We start from the raw sequence: 20,876 nt of genomic DNA, 5'->3' as shown, positions 1-20,876 counted from the left end.
TCGAACCTGTGCGATCCTCCTGTCTCTGCTGCCTCCCAAGCGCGGGGATTACAAGCGTGCGCCACCACGCCCGGCTCATTCTTTATTTTGAAACAGGGTCTCACTGAGTTGCAAAGGGCCTCACTAAGTAGTTGAGGCTGTCGGAAAACCACCATCCTCCTGTCTCAGCCTCCCAAATGCTGGGATGACAAGTGTGCGCCACCTCGCCTGGCCCAAACACACCTGTTTCATGGAGAGAAGCCGGAGCCTCCCCCTGAGCTGAGGAATGTTCCAGCTCCAGGTGCCTGCTCAGGCCAGCTGTTTGCTAAGATCTTCCAGATAAGAGTTTAGCAGGAGCTGAGCTTAGTGGCGGAGCAGGAGCCAAGGAGAGCAGAGGAGACAGAGGGGAGAGAGTCACCGGCCTTTTCACGAGATAAGCCATAAAGGCAAAGAAACCCCAAGGGCCACAGAATGTCGCCATCCGCACCCTCGCACAAGTATGTCGGCCTGTCCAGTTTCCCCTGGGTTTCCGGATAACTACGTCTTCCCGGTAAAGTCCCCACACTGAACAAATATGGGCTGGAGAAGTTTTCTTGCACCCAGCTGAGTTTTAAATAAGCAATAATAAATACAGAATGCACGGCTCTAATGATTTCCTTATTTTATTTTTTTGTGTGTGGTGCTGGGATGGAATGCATGGGCATTCTACTGCCAAGCTCCACCCCCAGCCCAATTTTTTATTCTTTATTTTGAAACAGGGTCTCACTAAGTTGTGGAGGGCCTCACCAGGAACCCCAGTACCACACACACACAGAAAACGATTATATCATGAAAAGGAGATATATATCTCCTATGTCTCTCTCATAGAGAGATTTATATATCTCATATATATATATATATATAATGGACAGAATATATATAAATATACATGTATAGTTATATATAAAGATAGTAGCCAGGCGTGGTGGCGCACGCTTGTAATCCCAGCATTTGGGAGGCTGAGACTGGAGGATCGTGGTTCGCAGACAGCCTCAGCTACTTAGTGAGGCCCTCTGCAACTCAGTGAGACCCGGTTTCAAAATAAAGAATAAAAAATAGGGCTGGGGGTAGAGCTCAGAGGTCAAATGCCCCTGGGTTCCACCCCCAGACCCGCAAAAAATTAATTAATTAAAAATATAAAAATAATATAACATATATCTCACTTCTCTCTAGATATTTCCTATCTCTCTCTCTCTCTATATATATATATATATAATATTACTTATATATCTCTATATATATTTCCTATCTTTCTCTCGATATGTTTTTCCTATATCTCTCTATGTATATATTTCCTCTATATTTCTATGCATATATTTATCTCTATATATATTTCCTCTCTCTCGATATTTCCTCTCTCTATTTCCATATATATGGAGGGGGAGACCTCTCCTTCCAGTTACACCTGACGCCCCACACTAGAGCCCCGCGGGCTCCGCGGCCTCGTGGCTGGAGGTGGGCGAGGCCGCACAGGGACCGCCGCCCCGCTGCCCGCACCTTGGTCAGGTCCATGCCGAGCTTGAGCTGTGAGATGAGGTGCAGGATCACGCTGCGCTGCTCCTCCATGACGCCCAGCTCTGTCTCTTCCTTGTCTTCAACGTCGCTTTTTTCATCTTCAGACAAAACCAGTTCAGGTCCTGAGTTTGGCTAAAACGAAATCATCGTTAGAGATCGCCAGCTGGTCCTTGAGACGGTCGAAACAGAGCACACGAGCGCGGAAATTTGATGGTGGCCAGAGGAACCCAAGGGGATCCCAGGGAGTGTCTCTTGGCTGCGGGGCGCCGGGTGAGCCGCTCTGGGGTGCAGGCCCCGGGCTCTGGCCGCCGCAGCCCCCTCCCGGCTCTCCAGTCAGTGAACCCCCGTCTAAGGGCTGTCCTTGACCAACAAAACAAACAACAACAACAACAACAAAAATCTCAAAACCTTCCTGCTCTTTAAGAAGCTAACAGTAAAGCCAGGAATGGTGGTGCACACCTGTCATCGGAGGCTGAGGCAGGAGGATCAAAGGTTCAAGGCCAGCCTCAGCACCGAAGTGAGGTTCTCAGAAACTACGCAAGAGCCTGTTTCCAAATAAAAAATAAAAAGGACTGGGAGTGTAGCTCAGAGGTGGAATGCCCCTGGGTTCAATCCCCAGCACCGAAAAGAAAAAAAGGAAAGAAAAAGGAAGGAAGGAAGGAAGGAAGGAAGGAAGGAAGGAAGGAAGGAAGGCAGAATGAACTCCCCCTAATACTGCCAAACAACTATTAACTTCCATGACCCAGGACACTTTAATGTTAAGTTTTTCTGTTTATAAATAAAAGTTGAATTCCCCTGGGACTGACTAAAATTATCATATTTATGGAACACTTGAATCAGACTATTTCTACTAAAATCAGCTAGGATCTCTATGGCATATGTTAATCTCAGAATTGGCATTAATTTAGGGAGGGAAAGAAATGTAAAAATTTCAGGAATAAACTCTTGAACCTTAATGATAGGGGGGTTCATCCCAGCTACATACCCTGCCTTCTTTGATCCAAGTTTATGAATTCATTAACTTTTCAAGTGAACAGAAAACCGTTTTTCAGAAAACAGGCGCGGTAATGAGTAAACTGTGCTAGAGGGTAACAGAGTATACAAGTTTCCAGTACCCATGTACCAAGAACTCTGGCTATGGCCAGGCATGGTAGCATATGCAATCCCAGTACTTGGGGGGCTGAGACAGGAGGACTGCAGGTTTGAGGCCAGCTTCAGAAAGTTAGCAAGACGTTCAGCTACGTAGTGAGACCCATTTTCAAAAATTAAAATATTATAAAAAGGTCAGAGGTAAAATGACCTCCTGGGTTCAATCCCCAATACACACACACACACACACACACACACACACACACACACACCAAAATCCTTTGACTACAAAATACAGCTGACCTTGGAATGCTGCTGAAAGAAGTAATTCCATGATATCAGCCCACATTTTTTTCTTTCTTTCATTGTGGTACTGGAGGTTGAACTCGGGGGCATTCTACCTTTGAGCGCCACCCCCAGCCCTATTTCGCTTTTTATATTGAAACAGGGTCTCACTAAGTTGCTGAGGCTGCAGTCCTCCTGTCTCAGCCTCCCAAGAACTAGAGTAACAGGTGTGCACCACCGCACCCATTTTCCTACCTTCTCGTGGTACTTAACTCACCTCAAGCAATATCACACTAGGGTCTGTAGATTTATTTCCGATTATCGAAGCCAGGTCAGACATGACGAACTCACCACACAGAAATGTAGGAATGCAAAGGTATTAAACATAAAGGGGTGGAGACTTGCCCAAGTGTCCATGCAAAAATAGACGATTTAGCCGAGCGCGGTGGTGCACGCTTGTCATCCCCGCGCTTGGGAGGCGGAGACAGGAGGATCGCGCAGGTTCGAAGCCAGCCGCGCTGGCGTAAGAGACCCTGTTTCCAAATATAAAATGTAAAAATAGGTCTGGGAGCGTGGCCCAGAGGTAGAAGGGTTCTATCCCCAGTACCACACATACACAAAAAAGACGATTTATAACCTCCTTATACAGACCATCTTACATCTAAAGACACTTCCTTCTAATACACACTGGGGACCTTAGCAGTCAGGGTATTTGTTACCATCCAGCCTAACAAACGCAACCTAATGAGATCCTGTTTCAAAAATAAAAAAGCCGGGCGTGGTGGCACACGCTTGTCATCCCAGCATTCGGGAGGCTGAGACCGGAGGATCGCGTTTCACGGACAGCCTCAGCTACTTAGTGAGGCCCTCTGCAACTCAGTGAGACCCTGTTTCAAAATAAAGAATAAAAAACAGGGCAGGGGGTGTAGCTCAGAGATCAAATGCCCCTGGGTTCCATCCCCAGATCCGCAAATAAATAAATAAATAAAATAAAATAGGACTGGGGAATGTAGCTCAGAGGTAGAATGCTCCTAGGTTCAGTCGCTAGCAACACACACACACACACACACACACACACACACACACACACACACCACATGCACACATATATCAACTCAAATTAAACCGCTATTGAACAAAGTCCTTAAACATCTCTCTGCAAGACAGGTGGTTCTGCTTCAAGTGTAATTATTTCTACTTGGAATTAGCAGCTGTCACAAAGTAGCGATTGCAAACAAAATAAATCAGTACCCCAAATGAGGCCGCCACAGGCCTTAAAAGCAAAAGGACATTCTCCCGAGGACGTGATTTCTTGTTTGCGGCGCACAGGGGAATCTCCATCTTTCTCAAGGACTGCTACCCTCGGCGTGACTTACTTAAAGAGGACCACGGCTCCTCCTGCCATCTGCCTTACTCAGAAATTAAGCCCAGCGAGGCGTGGTGGCACACACCTGTAATCCCAGGACTTGGGAGGCTGAGACAGGAGGATCAAAAACTAGAGGACAGCCTCAGCAATTTAGTTAATACTCTTATCAACTTAGCAAGACTCTGTTTCAAAATTAAAAAAAAAAAACAGGTCAGGGGCATAGCTCAGAGGTAGAACGCCCCTGGGTTCAATCCCCAGCACCAAAGAAATAAAAGAAAAGAAAAAATGAAGTCCAGCACATCTTGCCTTCCAGCAGCCAGGAAATCAGCAAACTCCTGCCACGGGGAACAGAGCGCTCTTGTTCACGGAGAACAAGGCCCCAGCAAAGCACACGAGGCCCGGCGCAGTTTTCTGCCTCTCACAGCTTCTGAGAACTTGCCCTGCTTTGGTGTAAAACGATTCATAAACAAACTTTCTCCTACCTGACCATGGGTAAAGTTTTGTGGGTTTTTTGCTTTTGCTCTTGTTTTAAAGGTTGGCTTCATTCACCAGGTCGATGGCGGCGTCTACAAGGGCAGACGCCCCACGCAATCGGACCTCAGCCCGGCTGCAGACAGAGCAGCATCCTCCCTCCCTGGGGCTCCACACGGGGGTGAGGGGGAGAGAAGAGGGGACCGCTGTGAGGTCCACTGGCCCTGAAGGGAAAAGCTGTCAGCGCCCACGAGTCACTCAACGCCAGCACCGAGGCAGGTTTGAAGCCCCCGGCTCCGGCGGAGGCTTAAAGGCCCCAAACCTTCTTCCTTTTTAGAATCGAGGGTTTGTTCTGTGACATGGAATCGACAGGTTCCAAGAACTGTCGCCGGATCCGAGTGCCCCTTGCCACAATCGGCCATGCGCAAGACGCCCGCACCTCTCCCGCCCCCGGAACCCCGCGCCCTCCACGCCCATGGATTTCCACCTGGCAGGGGTAACAGCAGACTGGAGGTGACGCCATTGCAGAAAAAACTTGGACGTCAGAAAGAGTTTCGCGATGCGGAGCAAATGGATTCAAGTTATATTAGAAGAATACGCTGATTCCCCCTCCCCGTCCCCAAGAGGTGTCCGCAGAGTCACCAGCCCGGCCATAGGAACGGACACAACTTTAGAGACGAAATGGAATCAAGATGTGTTTTAAAGAGAAGCAGGCTTGGAGGGGGGAAACGAGATTGTTTAATAAATGCAAAGAATCGTGATTCAGTATGTCGACAGCACGAGCACCTCGGGGCTTATGCTGGTACCAATTTTGAGTGACTCTGCCCCTTAGCAAATATGGGGAAAAAAGAAGCGAAATTTTGATGGATGGGATAAGTTTCATGGGTGAGCAGGGGTTTGGGGACATTGTCTAGTGCTCAGAGCTAAGGCTCTGTCTGGCCTGGGCCCCATGGCCAGTCCTTAAGATAGCCCCCAGCATCCTTGGCATTTTAGGAAAAATTGTGTGTCTGGTATGCTTCCAGCATCTCTCTTCTTGGGATCTCAGAAGGGTCTCTGCCCTTTAGCTGACCTCATGGCCTCTTAAGGATCTAAGGTAAGACCACATAAGAAATGGGTACTTTGAGCCAGGCGTGGTAGCACACGCTTGTAATCCCAGTACTTGGGAGGCTGAGACAAGAGGATCGCAGGTTCGCGGCCAGCCTCAGCTACTCAGTGAGGCCGTCTGCAACTTAGTAAGAGCCTGTTTCCAAATAAAGAATAAAAAATAAAGCTGAGGATATAGCTTGGAGGTAGATGCCCCTGGGTTCTAATCCCAGTACTGCAAAAATAAATAATTAATTAATTAAAAAATGGGCTACTGGGCTGAGACTCGAAGACAGGCAAAGAGAGTGTCTGTAGATACGACTCAGCCCTTAAACACTGGACCCTGCTGTGTGTGTGTGTGTGTGTGTGTGTGTGTGTGTGTGTTACTGCGGATTGAATTCAGGGCCATTCTACCTCTGAGCTACATCCCTAGCCCTATTTTTTATTTTTATTTTTGGAAAGGTCTCCATAGGTGGATAAGAGTCTCGCTACTTGCTGAGGCTGTCCTCAAACCTGTGATCCTCCTGTCTCAGCCTCTCAAGTACTGGGATTACAAGTGTGTGCCACCACACCCGGTGTGAACCCTGCTTTGTATGCAGTAGGGAAGAGCCGGGCCATGAAACTAAGACCGAGGGCCAAGGCCAGAAGGAACAAACGTGACCCCTGCTGGGTTACGTGGGTCCCAGTCTTCCCACAGGGACACGGGCGAGGGAGAAACAGCTTTGCTTTCACGTGTGTGTGTGTGTGTGTGTGTGTGTGTGTGTGTGTGTGTGTATGTGTGGTATTGGAACCCAGAGACTTTCTACCTCTGGTCTACACTTATTTTTTACAGAATTCTTAACTCTTCAATACAAATGCAAATTTCAAACACGACCAAATGAAATTCAAATCTTTTTTTTTTTTTTTATTATTCAGTACATACACGCAACTGAATTACAGTTTGTGAAGGTTCGAGGAAAAACCGTAAAACAGACATTTATCTGCGGAGTCTACGCGTTACCCTATCACAGGCCTGACCCACCCCGGCTTCCCTCAGTGACTGGGTGCCCAGAGAGCTGGGGTCCATCTGACCTGCGACCTCCTTTAATTTGCATGTACCCGTTGACCTGACATCTGAACTCAAGGGGCAGAATCCTGGCTGGTTCTACTTGGCGCCTTTGCCTTCGGGCGGGAGCCCAGGCGTGCCAGAGCTTAAAGTGCACATACAGGGGTGAGGGACCACTTCGGCCATCTTGGCCCAAGTAAATAGGCATCATGGAATAGGCCTTTTCTTTTTCTTTTTTTTTTTTTTTGGGGGGGGGGCGTGCCGTGGACTGAATTCAAAGGCATTCGACCCCTGAGCTACACCCTCCGGCCTGATTTTATTTTTTATTTAGAAACAAGGTCTTGCTAAGCTGGTGAGGGCCTCGCTAAGTGGTTCTGAACCTGGTATCCTCCTGCCTCAGCCTCCAAGTACCAAGATTACAGGCATGCACTACCACACCCAGTTTAGAACAGGTATTATTTGTTTTGTCTTGGTACTGGGGATTGAACCCAAGAGCATTGTACCTCTGAGCTACATACCCAGCCCTTTTCTTCTTTTTTAAAAAATCTTGACACAGGGTCTAAGTTGCCGAAGGCCTTGCTAAGTTGCTGAGGCTGGAACCTACAATGCTCCTGTCTCTGCCTCCCAATACTAGGATTACGGGTGCGCCCCACCCGGCCTGATTATGGAATAGATATTCTTTTCTTTTTGCAATACTGGGAATGGAACCCAGGGTCATTCTACCTCCGAGCTACACCCCCAGCCCTTTTTTAATTTTTATTTTGAAACAGGGTCTCACTGAGTTCCAGAGGGCCTCACTGAGTAGTAGTGGAGGCTGTCCTTGAACCAAGATCCTCTTGTCTCAGCCTCCCAAATGCTTGGATTACAAGCGTGTGCCACCATGCCTGGCTGAAATAGATATTCCTAAATAGACAATAACACCAACAGAAAACCATAGCCCATTCCAAGTGGCTTAGAAACTGCCCTAAAAACCTCCATGCCAAGGACGGGCAAGTAAACCAATGAGAGTGGACTTCAATTCCCTTCCAGCAGCAGCAAATGTACGGCGGTTCCATTAACTCGAATGCCTGGCAACTTTCTCCCCATGCGGTGACCTTGGCGAGGAGGTGCTGGGGTGAGGTGCCAGCATGCACCAAGGAACCTTGGCCTGGACGGGACCGAACACATCCAGATATTAGCTTTATGGGGACATGGGGGAAATCTAGCCATGTCAAAAAGACTTTTGGGGGGAGCATGCTAGGATTGATCCTAGGACCCGGGCACATGCGCTACCACTGGGCTACACCCCAGCCCTTCAGAAAGAATCGTAAGGGTATTCTGAGAGTCACAGGCAGACGGTGGGAGACATGAGGTGTGCACAGCACCATCCTCAGATGACTTCGACGAGAGCTCAGAAGCGGCCAGGCAGAGGAGGGACCAGGGGATGCTGTAATGTCTATCCCACCACACACGGGCCACGCAACCTCAATAAGGTCCACGAAGCCATTTTCCATGGACGGAGGCTAGGCGGCTGGGGAGACAGACCACAGTCATGAACACAGACACACAGCGAACCCTGGAAGGGAAGCCAGGGAACCTAAGTGTTGACGAGACTCAACTGCCCAGGAAACCACTCTAGAACCTCTAGACCAATTTTGTTTCCTTTCCGTTCTAGCGACAATATTGTTGACGTTTGCGGAGTCCGTCAACCCAAGGGCACGGCCCCTTTGATCTCTAGCCATTTTCCCATTCACAGCAGATTTAGCTAGATTATCACAATCGTCACCTAATCAGACACATCAGCAATATTTTACATACTAAGAAGCCCCACCTAACAGAGTCATGAAAACTAAATTGTATTGGAAGACCCAGTCCGACGCTCAGACCCCGGCAAGCGCTGGGGCGTGCAGTCCACAAATTCCGCTCGGCTTTCTTAACCCCCACTTGCCAACGAGAAACTTCTCCCCCGTGAGTACCACGCACAAGGCACCGGCTATTAAGTGTCTGGAGAAATTATCTTCCCTGAGCGGAGAGAATTGTGTCCCAGGAAGAGAGGGGAGGGGGCTGCGTCTGGTGACCTACGGTCTTTCCCACACTTCGGGCCAGTGGGGTTTCTCCTCTGGAAGCGTTTCTTCGGCGCCTGTTCCAAATTCCCCAAAAGTCGGCCATCCTTGCCAGGCGGAAGGTCTCTCAGTCGAGCGGATGGAGGCTCCCCCTGGTCTGAAGTCATGCCAAAGACAGGTGTTGGGGACGCATGTCCCTGGCTGGGTCTCGCACAGCGCGCTGCCCCCTGGCCCTGACGCAGGGTGGCTGCTGAAGGCTTCTGCGCATGTACTGCCCTCCGCGTGGAGCCTCTTCCAAAGCCAGGTGGCCGACCGTGCCTTGAAGGCCACCACCCTATTCAGGCGACCTTATCTTGCCATCTGGAGGTGGCGTCAACGAGCCGGCCGTGCCTAGGGAGGACCCGGTGGAGAGGCTGGTTCTTAGCTTTGGCAGGTCCCAGTTACAAGCATGTCCGCACCGCAGGCTGGCTACCACTGTCATTTTGGAGATGCTGGGCTTGGTGGCCACTGACATCACAATCCCGCTGCCGCCTCGCGGTGACCGGGCTGGATCTTGCGCTAACCACACATACACACACAGTGGCCGCACCTGGCTCTCACAGTCTGGAAGGACAGATGTTCTTCCTGAGCAAAGGGGCCAACCTGCAGAGAGGTCAATTTTAATAAACGCACCCTACAAGGTAAAAAGCAGTCACGTCTGGGGGAGGGATAGAGTGCGGGCCTCTGTCATCAGCCAGGACCTTCGGGGACAGTTATGCCGGGGTGGGGGCAGGGGGGTAGCAGGTGTTTTCTTTAAACCCGCTCAGGGAGGCCATTCGCAAGGGAGGGCGGCAAGTCTTTGTCTCACTCCATTAGGCTATTTTTCAATAAAAGGAAATAAGGAAGGAATCAAGGGAAACCAAAAGGAAACCTAAAGAAAGTACAAAAAAGGAGGAAAAAAAAAAGAGGAAGCAGCCATTCGAGTAACGGGAGGCAAGGACCTTGCAGCTGTGTCTGGGCTGAGTGTTGATGGCGACAGGGACAGCCTGCATGCAGGAGGCGGGGTGTACGGGCGTGCGGTCCTCCAGCATCCGCCAGCCGCAGGACTGAAAGGGAGGGTCCCAGATGGGATGCGGAGGGCCAGCTGCATGCATCAGACGCTCCACACACCGTCTCAAGGAACAAAAGACTAGCAGTGTGTGAGTGTGTGTGTGTGTGTGTGTGTGTGTGTGTGTGTGTGTTGCTTGGGGATGGAATCAGGGGCGTCCTACCTCTGAGCTATACCCCCAGCCCTTTTTATTTTTTGTTGGGTCTTGCCAAGTTGGTAAGAGTCCTGCTAAGCTGCAGAGGCTGGTCTCAAACCTGCGATCCTCCAGTCTCAGCCTCCCAAGTTGTGGGGTTACAGGCATGCACCACCATACCTGGCAGGCTCGGGCTTTAAAGCCACATCCAATACTGAACTAGTGACGTGGGGCCAGGAGCCCAGCAGGGCTTCCTGCAAGCCACGTCATAGGCGGAAGGACCATGGTTCGAATTCTGGTGCAGCCTGTGCGGTGTGGATTCCAGAGGCACCATGGCCCGGAGAGAAGTCATGGGAAAGAGGAAGGGGCCACAGAACAAACAGGCACCAGGCCTTAGGAGACAGGGAAGCATACAGGGGTGCTCGGAGCGGTGCCCGCACACAGACCGTCTAGAGCTGCCCTCTGAAGCTTCCACCACCCATGAGGCTTGATCTCCTTGTGTATAAAAAAACAAAAGCAAAAAACAAAAAAACAACCTACACACAGCCAGGCATGGTGGCACATGCTTGTAATCCCAGCGTTTGGGAGGCTGAGACCGGAGGATCGTGGTTCACAGCTAGCCTCAGCTACTTAGTGAGGTCTTTTACAACTCAGTGGGACCCTGTTTCAAAATAAAGAATAACAATTAGGGCTGGAGGTATAGCTCAGAGGTAGAATGCCCCTGGGTTCCATCCCCAGTACTGCCAAAAAGATTAAAAAATTAAAATGGAGGTGGTGCCAGCCACATCTGAAGAAGTCACAAGGAGAAAACACGTGTCGGGCACTGGGTCTACGTTGAAACGGCTCATGGAGATGTGTAGACAAGAGCCATGTTCCCAGGAGCCCTGGGATGCTCATGTGGATAAGAGCGGTACCCACGGGCAGGTTGACCTGAAGCCACTGCTAACACATCTGAACCCTCCTGCCTGCGCTGCAGCCCGCGCTGCAGCCCCCTCTTCAGCGGCACCTCTCAGAGCTCTAGGGTGCCACCCAGATGCAGAATGGAGACATAAAAGGGTCTGGGGACACACAGTCTAGGCTCCCAAATAACCCGGGGCGCTGGCCGTGGGGCAGCATCGCTCCCCAGGTGTGGGGCTATACCAGACAGAAAAACATAAAAAGTAAGCACAGTGGGCCGGGGCGGGTGCTGGGAGCTGAGCAGGCGCCAGGCCCCAAGCAACTACTGTTATCTCTGCTGCAGAAACCCACTGAAGACACAAGGATGCTTATGACACGGTCTCCACTTTCAACCAGCTCGCGTTCGGATGAAAGGCGGTACAGAGGCCTTTCTTCCTTTCTCCTAGCCCTGAGTAAGTTCCAAACTCACCACCGTTCAACACTCAGTTTCAACCACGTTTCCCGGAGACAGAGGTGGCGCCTCGGTCTCTCCGAGGATTCCCCCTCGGGCGTGGCGCACACCCACAACGGCGCCTAGCCAGCTCTGTCTGTGCAACCGCACGCGCGCTTTCTAACTGGACCGGGAAGGCCCACTCCTCTGGTGGAGGGACACGAGGGCTCCAGGGATGCCCACTCACGGCCCGGTTGAGAGGCCACCTCAGACCTGGGGGAAGGAAGGCCTTCGGGTCAGTCAGAAGCTCCCAGCCGGAGCTGAGGCGTGGCGTGTGGAGGCCACCTCACCCAAACACCCTCCTGACCGGTGAGCCCAGGGACTCATTTTTGGAATTCTAACCCAAAGCGTGGCTTACGATCCATCTCTGACAAATACTTTAAAAGAATAAAACCTAAGAAAATGAGGCCAATCCAAAAGTATTAAAAAAAATCCAACTTTAAAATGAAAAGGCCAGTCAGTCACAAAGGGCCACATATTTTGTAAATTGATTTATGTGAAACACCCAAAACAGAAAGTGGATTGCCAGGGGCTAGGAGGATGAAGGTGATGGTGGTGATAGCTAAAAAGAACAGGGTTTCTTTTTCAAGTATTACGAATGTTCTAGAGAAAGAATGTTCTAGAGAAAGAATGTTCTAGAGAAAGTATGTTCTAGAACTGGCTATGATGATGATGATGATACACACTGTGAGTATACTCAAGTCTACTGAATGCATGTTACATTGAAAATGGGTGAACTAGCCGGGCATGGTGGCACACCCTTGTAATCCCAGTACTTGGGAGGCTGAGACAGGAGGATCGCGGTTCACGGACAGCCTCAGCTACTTAGTGAGGCCCTCTACAACTTAGTGAGAACCTGTTTCAAAATAAAGAATAAAAAATAGGGTCGGGGGTGGAGCTCAAAGGTCGAATGCCCCTGGGTTCCATCCCCAGACCCACAAAAAAAAAAAAAAAAAAAAAGGTGAACTGTATGTCATGCCTGTCATATCTCAACAATGCCATCTGACCCCGTGGTTTTAAACAATTCATACCCTGACAGCTCTCACATTTAGAGCCCAAGTTCAGCCTTCTTTCTTGACTCCAGCTGCCTGTTGAACAAAACGGCATCCATGACGGGCAGACCCCAGTGACGGCCTCATCCTAATCCCTGGGGCCTGTGAATATGTTAGTTTATACCCCAAAGCAAATGCAGTGGTTCCGCCTGTATTCCCAGTACTCGGGAGGCGGAGACAGGAGGGTCTAGGTTCAAAGCCAGCCTCAACAACTTAGTGAGACCCTGTTTCAAAATAAGAAACAGGTGCCCGGCGTGGTGGCGCACGCTTGTAATCCCCGCGCTTGGGAGGCTGAGACAGGAGGATCGCACAGGTTCGAAGCCAGCCACACTGGGTTAAGAGACCCTGTTTCCAAATTAAAAAGTATAAAATAGGTCTGGGAGTGTAGCCCGGAGGTAAAAGGGTTTCCAGGAACCCCAGTACCACCAAAAAATAAATTAAAAAAATAAGAAACAGTAGCTAGGTGTGGTGGTACCCACTTGTAATCCCAGCGCTTGGGAGGCTGAGACAGGAGGATCGCACAGGTTCGAAGCCAGCCTCAGCCACTGAGTGAGGCTCTCGGCAACTAAGCAAGACTCTGTTTCTAAATAAAATAAATAAATGACCAGGGCTGGGGGTACTTGGCAACTTAGCGAGACCCTGCTTCTAAATAAATAAATAGATAAATAAATAAATAAATACCCAGAGCTGGGGGTATAGCTCAGAGGTAGACTGTCCCTGGGTTCAATCTTGGGTACCACACATACATACAAAAAATAAAACAAAATAAAATAAATTCCTAAAAAAAAATGAACAATTTTCCAAACACGTCCATCTCTGAAAGGAAATGGCAGAATGGAGCTGGAGTAACCGGCAGTAAATAAAATGATCCCGGGCCTGAAACCTTAAATAAAGGCATTCCGCTACCTACGATTAGCTTCCCTCGCAGCCCCGGGTGCGCTCCCAGAATAGAATTCTGCCTTTCCGTAGCCACGGCTTAAATTATTATTGACTGATGCTCCGTGCCGGGTGATGGATTCCTCCTAATTCTGCAGATGGCAAAGGCCTCGGCGCAGAGTCAAACACGACGCGGCTTTAATGCTGAGAGCGGAGGGCGGCGCAGAAGTCACTCCCGCCCCTCACGGCTAAGCCGCGCGGCCGCTCACACAAATTATGCGGTTATGGGCCTGCGTTCCAAAGTAGAGACAGACAAAATAAATAAATAAAAATAAATAAATAAAAGGGAGAGAATGAGGGGCCACAGGGAAAGGCTCTAAATCAGGCCGATTCTTTCAATGCGTGGCCTCCAGACCGGCAGCGCCAGATCACCGTAGCCAGGCAGGAATACAAGGTCCAGGGCCCGCGGCGGGCTGCAGTCACACGCCTGCGAGCAGGCTGGCACCTGCATTCCTTTGACGGTGAGCCCTCACTCAAGTGCAATTATAGTTTATGCCTTGCAAACTGTATAGACCCTAACATTCAATTCCATGAGTTCTGTACCTGTATCTATCTATCTCTCTCTCTCTCTCTCTCTCTCTCTCTCTCTCTCTCTCTCTCTCTCTCGGCACTGGGGATGGAACCCAGGGGCATTCTACCTCCAAGTGACACCCCCAGCCCTATTTTTTATTCTTTATTTTGAAACAGGGTCTCACTGAGTTGCAAAGGGCCTCACTAAGTAGCTGAGGCTGTCTGTGAACTGTGAGCCTCCTGTCTCAGTCTCCCAAATGCTGGGATTGCAAGCGTGCGCCACCACGCCTGGCCTGTATCTCTTTACATGTAAATCTTTTTTCTTTCTTTCTTTTTTTTTTTTTGTGTGGTACTAGAGGTGGAACCCAGGGGCTTTTCTACCTCCGGCTTACTCCCAGACCTATTTTATATTTTATTTGGAAACAGGGTCTCACTAAGTTGCTGAGAGCCTCACTAAGTAGCTGCAGCTGGCTTTGAACCTATGCGATCCTTCTGTCTCAGCCTCCCAAGCAGTGGGATTACACCATGCCTGGCTCTATATGTAAATATTTTTTAACTGTTTCTAAGTGTAAGGTTCAGTAGTAGTCACTACACACACACACACATCTGTACATATATATATAAATTGTGTGTGTGTGTGTGTGTGTGTGTGTGTTGTAATAGGGACTGAATTCGGGGTGTTCTACCTCCAAGCTACACCCTATTTTCTATTATTTATTTTGAAACAGGGTCCCACTGAGTTGCAGACGGCCTCACTAAGCAACCGAGGCTGTCCGCGAACCACGGTCCTCCTGTCTCAGCCTCCCAAGTACTGGGATTACAATCGTGCGCCACCACGCCTGGCTCACTTTTTATTTGGAAACAGGGTCTCATTAAGTTGTGGAGGGCCTCACTAAGTTGCTGAGGCTGGCCTTGAGCCTGCAATCCTCCTGACTCAGTCTCCTGAGTACTGGGATTAGAGCACCACTTCGCCCGGCAGTCGTCACCATGCTGATATTGTTGTACAAGAGATCTCTAAAATGTTTTCAACTTGCAAAGGAAACTCTTTGCCCATCATGCGAGTCTATATCCATCCTGCGACTCCCTTTCCCTGCCTCTCCCAGGCTCCGCAGAGCAAGGCCTCCCCGCTGGGGACTCTGATGTGTGCTACTCAAAGGACCCCAGGCCATGGGGGTTGGAGGAACCCGAGCTATCACAAAAGCACTGCACACAGGGACTGTGAAGCCCAGCCCAGAGCGCCCAGAGCGCCCAGAGCGCCCGTGGCCCCGGGCTGCCTGCTGGGGGGATCCAGACAAGGACAAATGGGTGACTTCCCCATAAACTTGAGTAGGCCCAAGTTGAAAAAGAAAATCATTTTCTCAACCTTAAGCCAGGTTCTAGAAGCTTCACCTGACCCCAGAACAGATTCCAAAAGCGATCCACCTTGATTGGATGTGTGTGTGTGTGTGTGGGGGGGGGGGGTTATACGATCACTCATGCCCTGACAGGTGGCTATTCAATTTGGACTTTAAATTTGATGTGTCCATTTAAATCATTTATATCTCTTCACCTGAAATTTCCCCACCGATTCTCTCCAATGGAAGTTTTGGGCCTGGTCGCACAAAGGAAATGGCCAGTGGTATTGCAAACCACAGACCCGCTTTGATTTGCAGCTCATTAAAAGCAAGAGGCATTTAGTGTTCTTCGCAGGCCAAAAGGGACTGCATCATGGATAACGGAAAGAGCCCGGTGCATTAAGAACTCTTCTGCAGATAATGTTCTCTCCAGACCACAGAGAAAACGCGCGCGCGGAGGTCTGCGCAGCTGCAGCCCGGCCTGCGAACACTGGAATTCAGCAGATTTACCCTATTTTGCTTCAGGAGGTGAAGTTTCTGGATCATTATCTGCTGGCTCCCAAGTAACCACTGATTTAGGAACCGCAGGCCGACCAAGAGCAAGGGACTTCAAAACCAATCCAAGGCTTAGGAGATTTTACACTGGGCGCTCTTCTTAAACATGGCTGTGGTAGGTGCCAATGATGTCCCAATTTCAATAAATATTAACAAGCCAAGAAGAGACCACGGGGTTGAGAAGACAGGCTCCAGTGTTTTGTAGAGAAACAGAACCCAGACACCAACACAAACATAGCTCCGGATTCCACAAAGAGAAAAAGAACCAGGGATGTTCCCTAAAGCGCCAATTTCTAAATCCCACTCAGTGCCTCGGGGTTCAGCTAGGGGCCACGTTCTCTGCTTTTTAATTTGTCCATTTCCAGCCACGGAGACAGGGGAGGAAGGCTTCCGTTGTACTTTTATTCTTATTCTTTGTTTTTGTTTTGTTTTGTTTGGTGGTACTGGGGGTGGAACCCAGAGGCTTTCTACCTCCGGGCTATACTCCCAGACCTATTTTATATTTTATTTGGAAACAGGGTCTCACTAAGTTGCTGAGAGCCTCACTAAGTAGCTGAGGCTGGCTTCGAACCCGTGCGATCCTCCTGTCTCCGCCTCCCAAGCGCGGCGATTACAAGCGTGCGCCACCACTCCTGGCTTAGTACTTTTATGCTTTTTTTTTTTTTTTTTTTTTTGGTGGTACTGGGGTTCCTGGAAGCCCTTCTACCTCCGGGCTACACTCCCAGACCTATTTTTACATTTTATATTTGAAAACAGGGTCTCCTAAGCCAGCGCGCGTGGCTGGCTTCGAACCTGCGCGATCCTCCTGTCTCCGCCTCGCAAGAGCGGGGATGACAAGCGTGCGCCACCACGCCCGGCAGTACTTTTATTCTAACGTGAACTGAATGGACGATCGAAGAGGGTAATCGCAGCGATTCATGTTTTTTCACGGTATAGCATTGCGGTAAAATCCTAATGAGGCTCGCTATGCCCTCGGCTTTTAAAACTGTCACGGGATCACATTCTGCCTGTCCCTGCTCTCAAAACGCTCTGCTCAGTGGAAATTTCAAGAAGAAATTTTCTGAGGCGGCTGTAATCATCCTAGAGTTATGCGAATGGCTAGTGGCGGCACTATTAATGATCAAAACCGTGGGATTATTACAATGAGCTCAGGAGAACATGAGTGTCAAGGTCTGCCCGTCATTGGGTAGGACCTGAGCTCCTCTAAATGCTAAATTCTAGTTTTTGTTTGGAACCTCAAATGCACAGAGATCCCAAGGTCTGAGGTCACTTGGGTGGACACTGACATAGGTCTCTACTCCTGAACAAAACTCATCTTCCTCAGGCAAGTACTCTGTTTCAAAATAACCTGCTGTAGGTGACTCTTCCTTTGAATTTGACTGTACACTTTACCAATGTCTTTGACACTTAAAAAAAAGAAAGAGCGCCGGGCGTGGTGGCGCACGCTTGTCATCCCCGCGCTTGGGAGGCGGAGACAGGAGGATCGCGCGGGTTCAAAGCCAGCCGCGCTGGCTTAAGAGACCCTGTTTCCAAATATAAATATTTTTTTAAAATAGGTGTCTGGGAGTGTAGCCTGGAGGTAGAAGGATTTCCAGGAACCCCAATACCACCCAAAAAAAAAAAAAGGAAAAAAAAAAAAGTTCAGCTTCTGTTTGGGAAGTTTAAATGTTTTGCTTGGGAAACTAAAACCATGTTTTTTCAACTTGACAATAAGCTGCATCAAATTACATTAAAAGCCAGCAACGCTGGACCCTGCACAGAGAAAGAAGGTCCTCCCTGGAACCCCTAGAGGAGGCATCTCTCTGCATTTTGGTCTTTGCATGGAGAGGGAAGGGTAAATAAGGTCTCCATGGAGCAGTTCCCTACGGGAGGGTCTGAAAAACACACCGCACAGACCCACCCGGGCGGCGCTCTAAGGTGCCCGTTCCTAGCTACCGCTCCAATGTCAAATTTGGGCAGCATCACAAAAGGATGCGGGGGAAACGTGTCTCTCAAAAATGAGTCGCACTAAGGGATCTTCTTGTGTGGACTAGGCTCAAGCAGTCTCAAAGTGTGGAAAACGTCTCTGCACATGGCGAAGAACTTAAGGGCTTAGTATGTACAAATAACTTTTTTTTTCTGTGTGTGGGGGTACTGGGGATTAAACCCAGGAGTCTTACTAAATTGCTAAGGCTGAGAGCCCGGCGTGGTGGCGCACGCTTGTGATCCCCGCGCTTGGGAGGCTGAGACAGGAGGATCGCGCAGGTTGGAAGCCAGCCTCAGCTACTTAGTGAGACCCTGTTTCCAAATAAAATATAAAATAGGTCTGGGAGTGTAGCCCGGAGGTAGAAAGCTCTGGATTCCACCCCCAGTACCACCAAAAAAATAAAAAATAAATAAATTGCTAAGGCTGACCTCAAACCTGCAGTATCACAGACATGTACCTATCACCTTGCCGAGCTCATAATATATATATAATTTTTTTGCAGTACTGGGGGTTGAACTCAGGGGTATTCTACCTCTACCTCCAAGCTACATCACTATCCCTATTTTTTTTATTATTTTGAAACACGGTCTCACTAAGTTGTGGAGGCCTCACTAAGTAGCTGATGCTATCTATCCTCAAACAGCGATCCTCCTATCTCAGCCTCCCAGACGCTGGGATTACAAGTGTGCGCCACCACACCCAGCAAGAAAATCATTTTTCAAACGGGGACATTTTCCAAACTTATTTCCACAATTAACTTTTTTTTTCTTTTGCCATACTGGGGATAGAACTCAGAAACATTCTGCCTCCAAGCTATATTCCCAGCTCTATTTTTTATTCCTTATATTTGAAACAGGGTCTCACTAAGTGGCAGAGGCCTCACTAAGTAGCTGGGGCTGGACACGAACCGCGATCCTCCTGTCTCAGCCTCCCAAGAACTGGGATTACAAGCGTGCGCCACCATGGCCAACTCATACTCTATTTTTTAAGTGTGACGATTATGTTGTTCTACAGTCATTTTAAAAAATTCCTCCTCCTCCCACCTCTAAGCTCTGAATTGCATGAACCATCAAGGGTGAGACATTATGGTTTAATTCCTGGCTGAGAATCAGGAGGGTCATTGGGAGGAGGTGGTGTTGGGGGAGACAGTCACTGGCAGACCGTGGAAAAGTGGGCTTGGAAAGCTGTCACTGTGCACAGGAAGCAGACCCAGTGACTTCTCTTCCAGTAATGAACCCAGCTAAGGCATGTTTTCCTCAGAGCGGGCAATGTAACAACTGGCCCGGTTTTTATCCCCCCCCCACACACACACACCTAAGGTGTTGCTGTAGCAGGCAGAATAATGGCCCGCGGCCATCCCCACCCTAACACCCAGGACTGTGGATGGGAAGGTACATGCAGTGAGGAGTTAAGGCTGCGGGTGGGATTAAGGTTGCTACTCATCTGATCTTAAAGTTGGGGGATTATTCTAGGCTTTCTAGGTGGGCTCAAAGCATGCACACAGGTCCTTACTACAGAAGAGAGAGGCAGAGAGGGAAGTCAGGAGGAGACGGACGATGGAAGCAGGGTCAATGAGAAGAGAGGTCCCTGTTTCTGAAGATGGAGGGGAAGGGGCCACAAGCCAAAGAATACAGCAGCCTCTAGGTACTGGAAAAACACACACACACACAAAAAAAATAAAAATAAAAAAATAATCCAAGGAAGCAGATTCTCCACTAGACACCCCATCCCACCCCAGAAAGGAGCAGCCCTGCCAACACCTTTAAAGCTAGCCCACTGAGACCTTTCCTGGACTTCTAACTTATTGTACTTTTAAGATGACAGACACGTGGATATTTGTTATAGCAGCAAGAGGAAACGAATACAGACTACTTCTATCTCTGCACTTGTCTACACCTCAGCCTTCTTCTGCTGTACAAACCGGGGGCCGCTGTGGGTGCTCTCTGACCTGGGCTTGCTCTGCCAATTGGCCCGGTGATTTTAGAAGCCCTCGGAGAAAACTTAGGCAAGATAAAAACCTACCTTGATAATGATTAAACCGCCTGTATAAGGGGAAGCTATAGCTGGATAAGTTATTAATAGAAGCCCATGTTGTTGTTATTATTAATTATTATTTTCTGGTGCTGAGGATCAAACTCAGGGCCTCAGGCATGCCTAGCCAACACTCTACCACTGAGCTATACCTCCAGCCTGGAAGCCCATGGTATATCATGCCTCACCTCACCCATGTCACTATTTACACCCAGACGGCTCCTCTAGACACAACAGCATAACAACCTCAGAATAGCATAACAAATGCTCTTGGGCGAGGTAAGCTAGGTGGGCCCCAAAGAACAATTTTAATAAGTCCTGACCTAGTGTTGAAGGCCACACACCTGGAAATAAATGAGCTCACATGATCAACACCAGTTCCACCAGGAAGTCACTATCACAACCACTGGTAACACGCATGCCTAGCCTCCCACAGGCAGGAACCGAAAGAGCAGGGTTCAAAGTGCTCTGTCTAACTCCACAGAGACATCATGCAAGTAACCCCTCCTCCAGGGAACAGCACAAAATAAGAAAATATCAACACACTGAAGAGAAAATAGTGGCTTCCTTCCTACCATCCTAGAAACACGATCATAAACTGCACCTCCCACTGGGATTTGAAGAACTTATTTTTGGTCCTGGAGATTAAAAGCAGGGGCATTCTACCTCTAAGCTATACCCTCAGCCCTATTTTATTGATTGATTGATTGATTGATTGATTGGTGGTACTGGGGGTGGAACCCAGAGGCTTTCTACCTCCGGGCTATACTCCCAGACCTTTTTTATATTTTATTTGGAAACAGGTCCTCACTAAGTTGCTGAGAGCCTCACTAAGTAGCTGAGGCTGGCTTCGAACTTGTGCGATCCTCCTGTCTCAGCCTCCCAAGCGGGGGGATTACAAACATGCGCCACCACACCCGGCTCCCTATTTTATTTTTTTCTTTTGAAAAGGTGTCTAAATTGCTGAGGCT

General features: G+C 49.1%; 1 protein-coding gene across 2 annotated transcripts in view; it reads right to left on the bottom strand.

Moving 5' to 3' along the window:
• The window catches only part of OSBPL10 (oxysterol binding protein like 10), a gene marked incomplete at both ends in the record, with an annotated part of 220,022 nt that overhangs the window by 16,962 nt on the left and 182,184 nt on the right, over nucleotides 1-20,876 (bottom strand). For both annotated transcript variants that reach the window (XM_080715664.1, XM_080715665.1), the window contains one exon: nucleotides 1,516-1,665. In XM_080715664.1, the coding sequence (XP_080571790.1) occupies nucleotides 1,516-1,665 (150 nt within the window). The remainder of the gene's footprint in view (nucleotides 1-1,515; nucleotides 1,666-20,876) is intronic.

Source organism: Muscardinus avellanarius, assembly GCF_963383645.1.
Source record: "Muscardinus avellanarius genome assembly, chromosome: 18".
Classification (NCBI taxonomy): domain Eukaryota; kingdom Metazoa; phylum Chordata; class Mammalia; order Rodentia; family Gliridae; genus Muscardinus; species Muscardinus avellanarius.
Note: the sequence above shows the minus strand (reverse complement) of the source record. Positions and strands in the feature narration are given on the sequence as shown.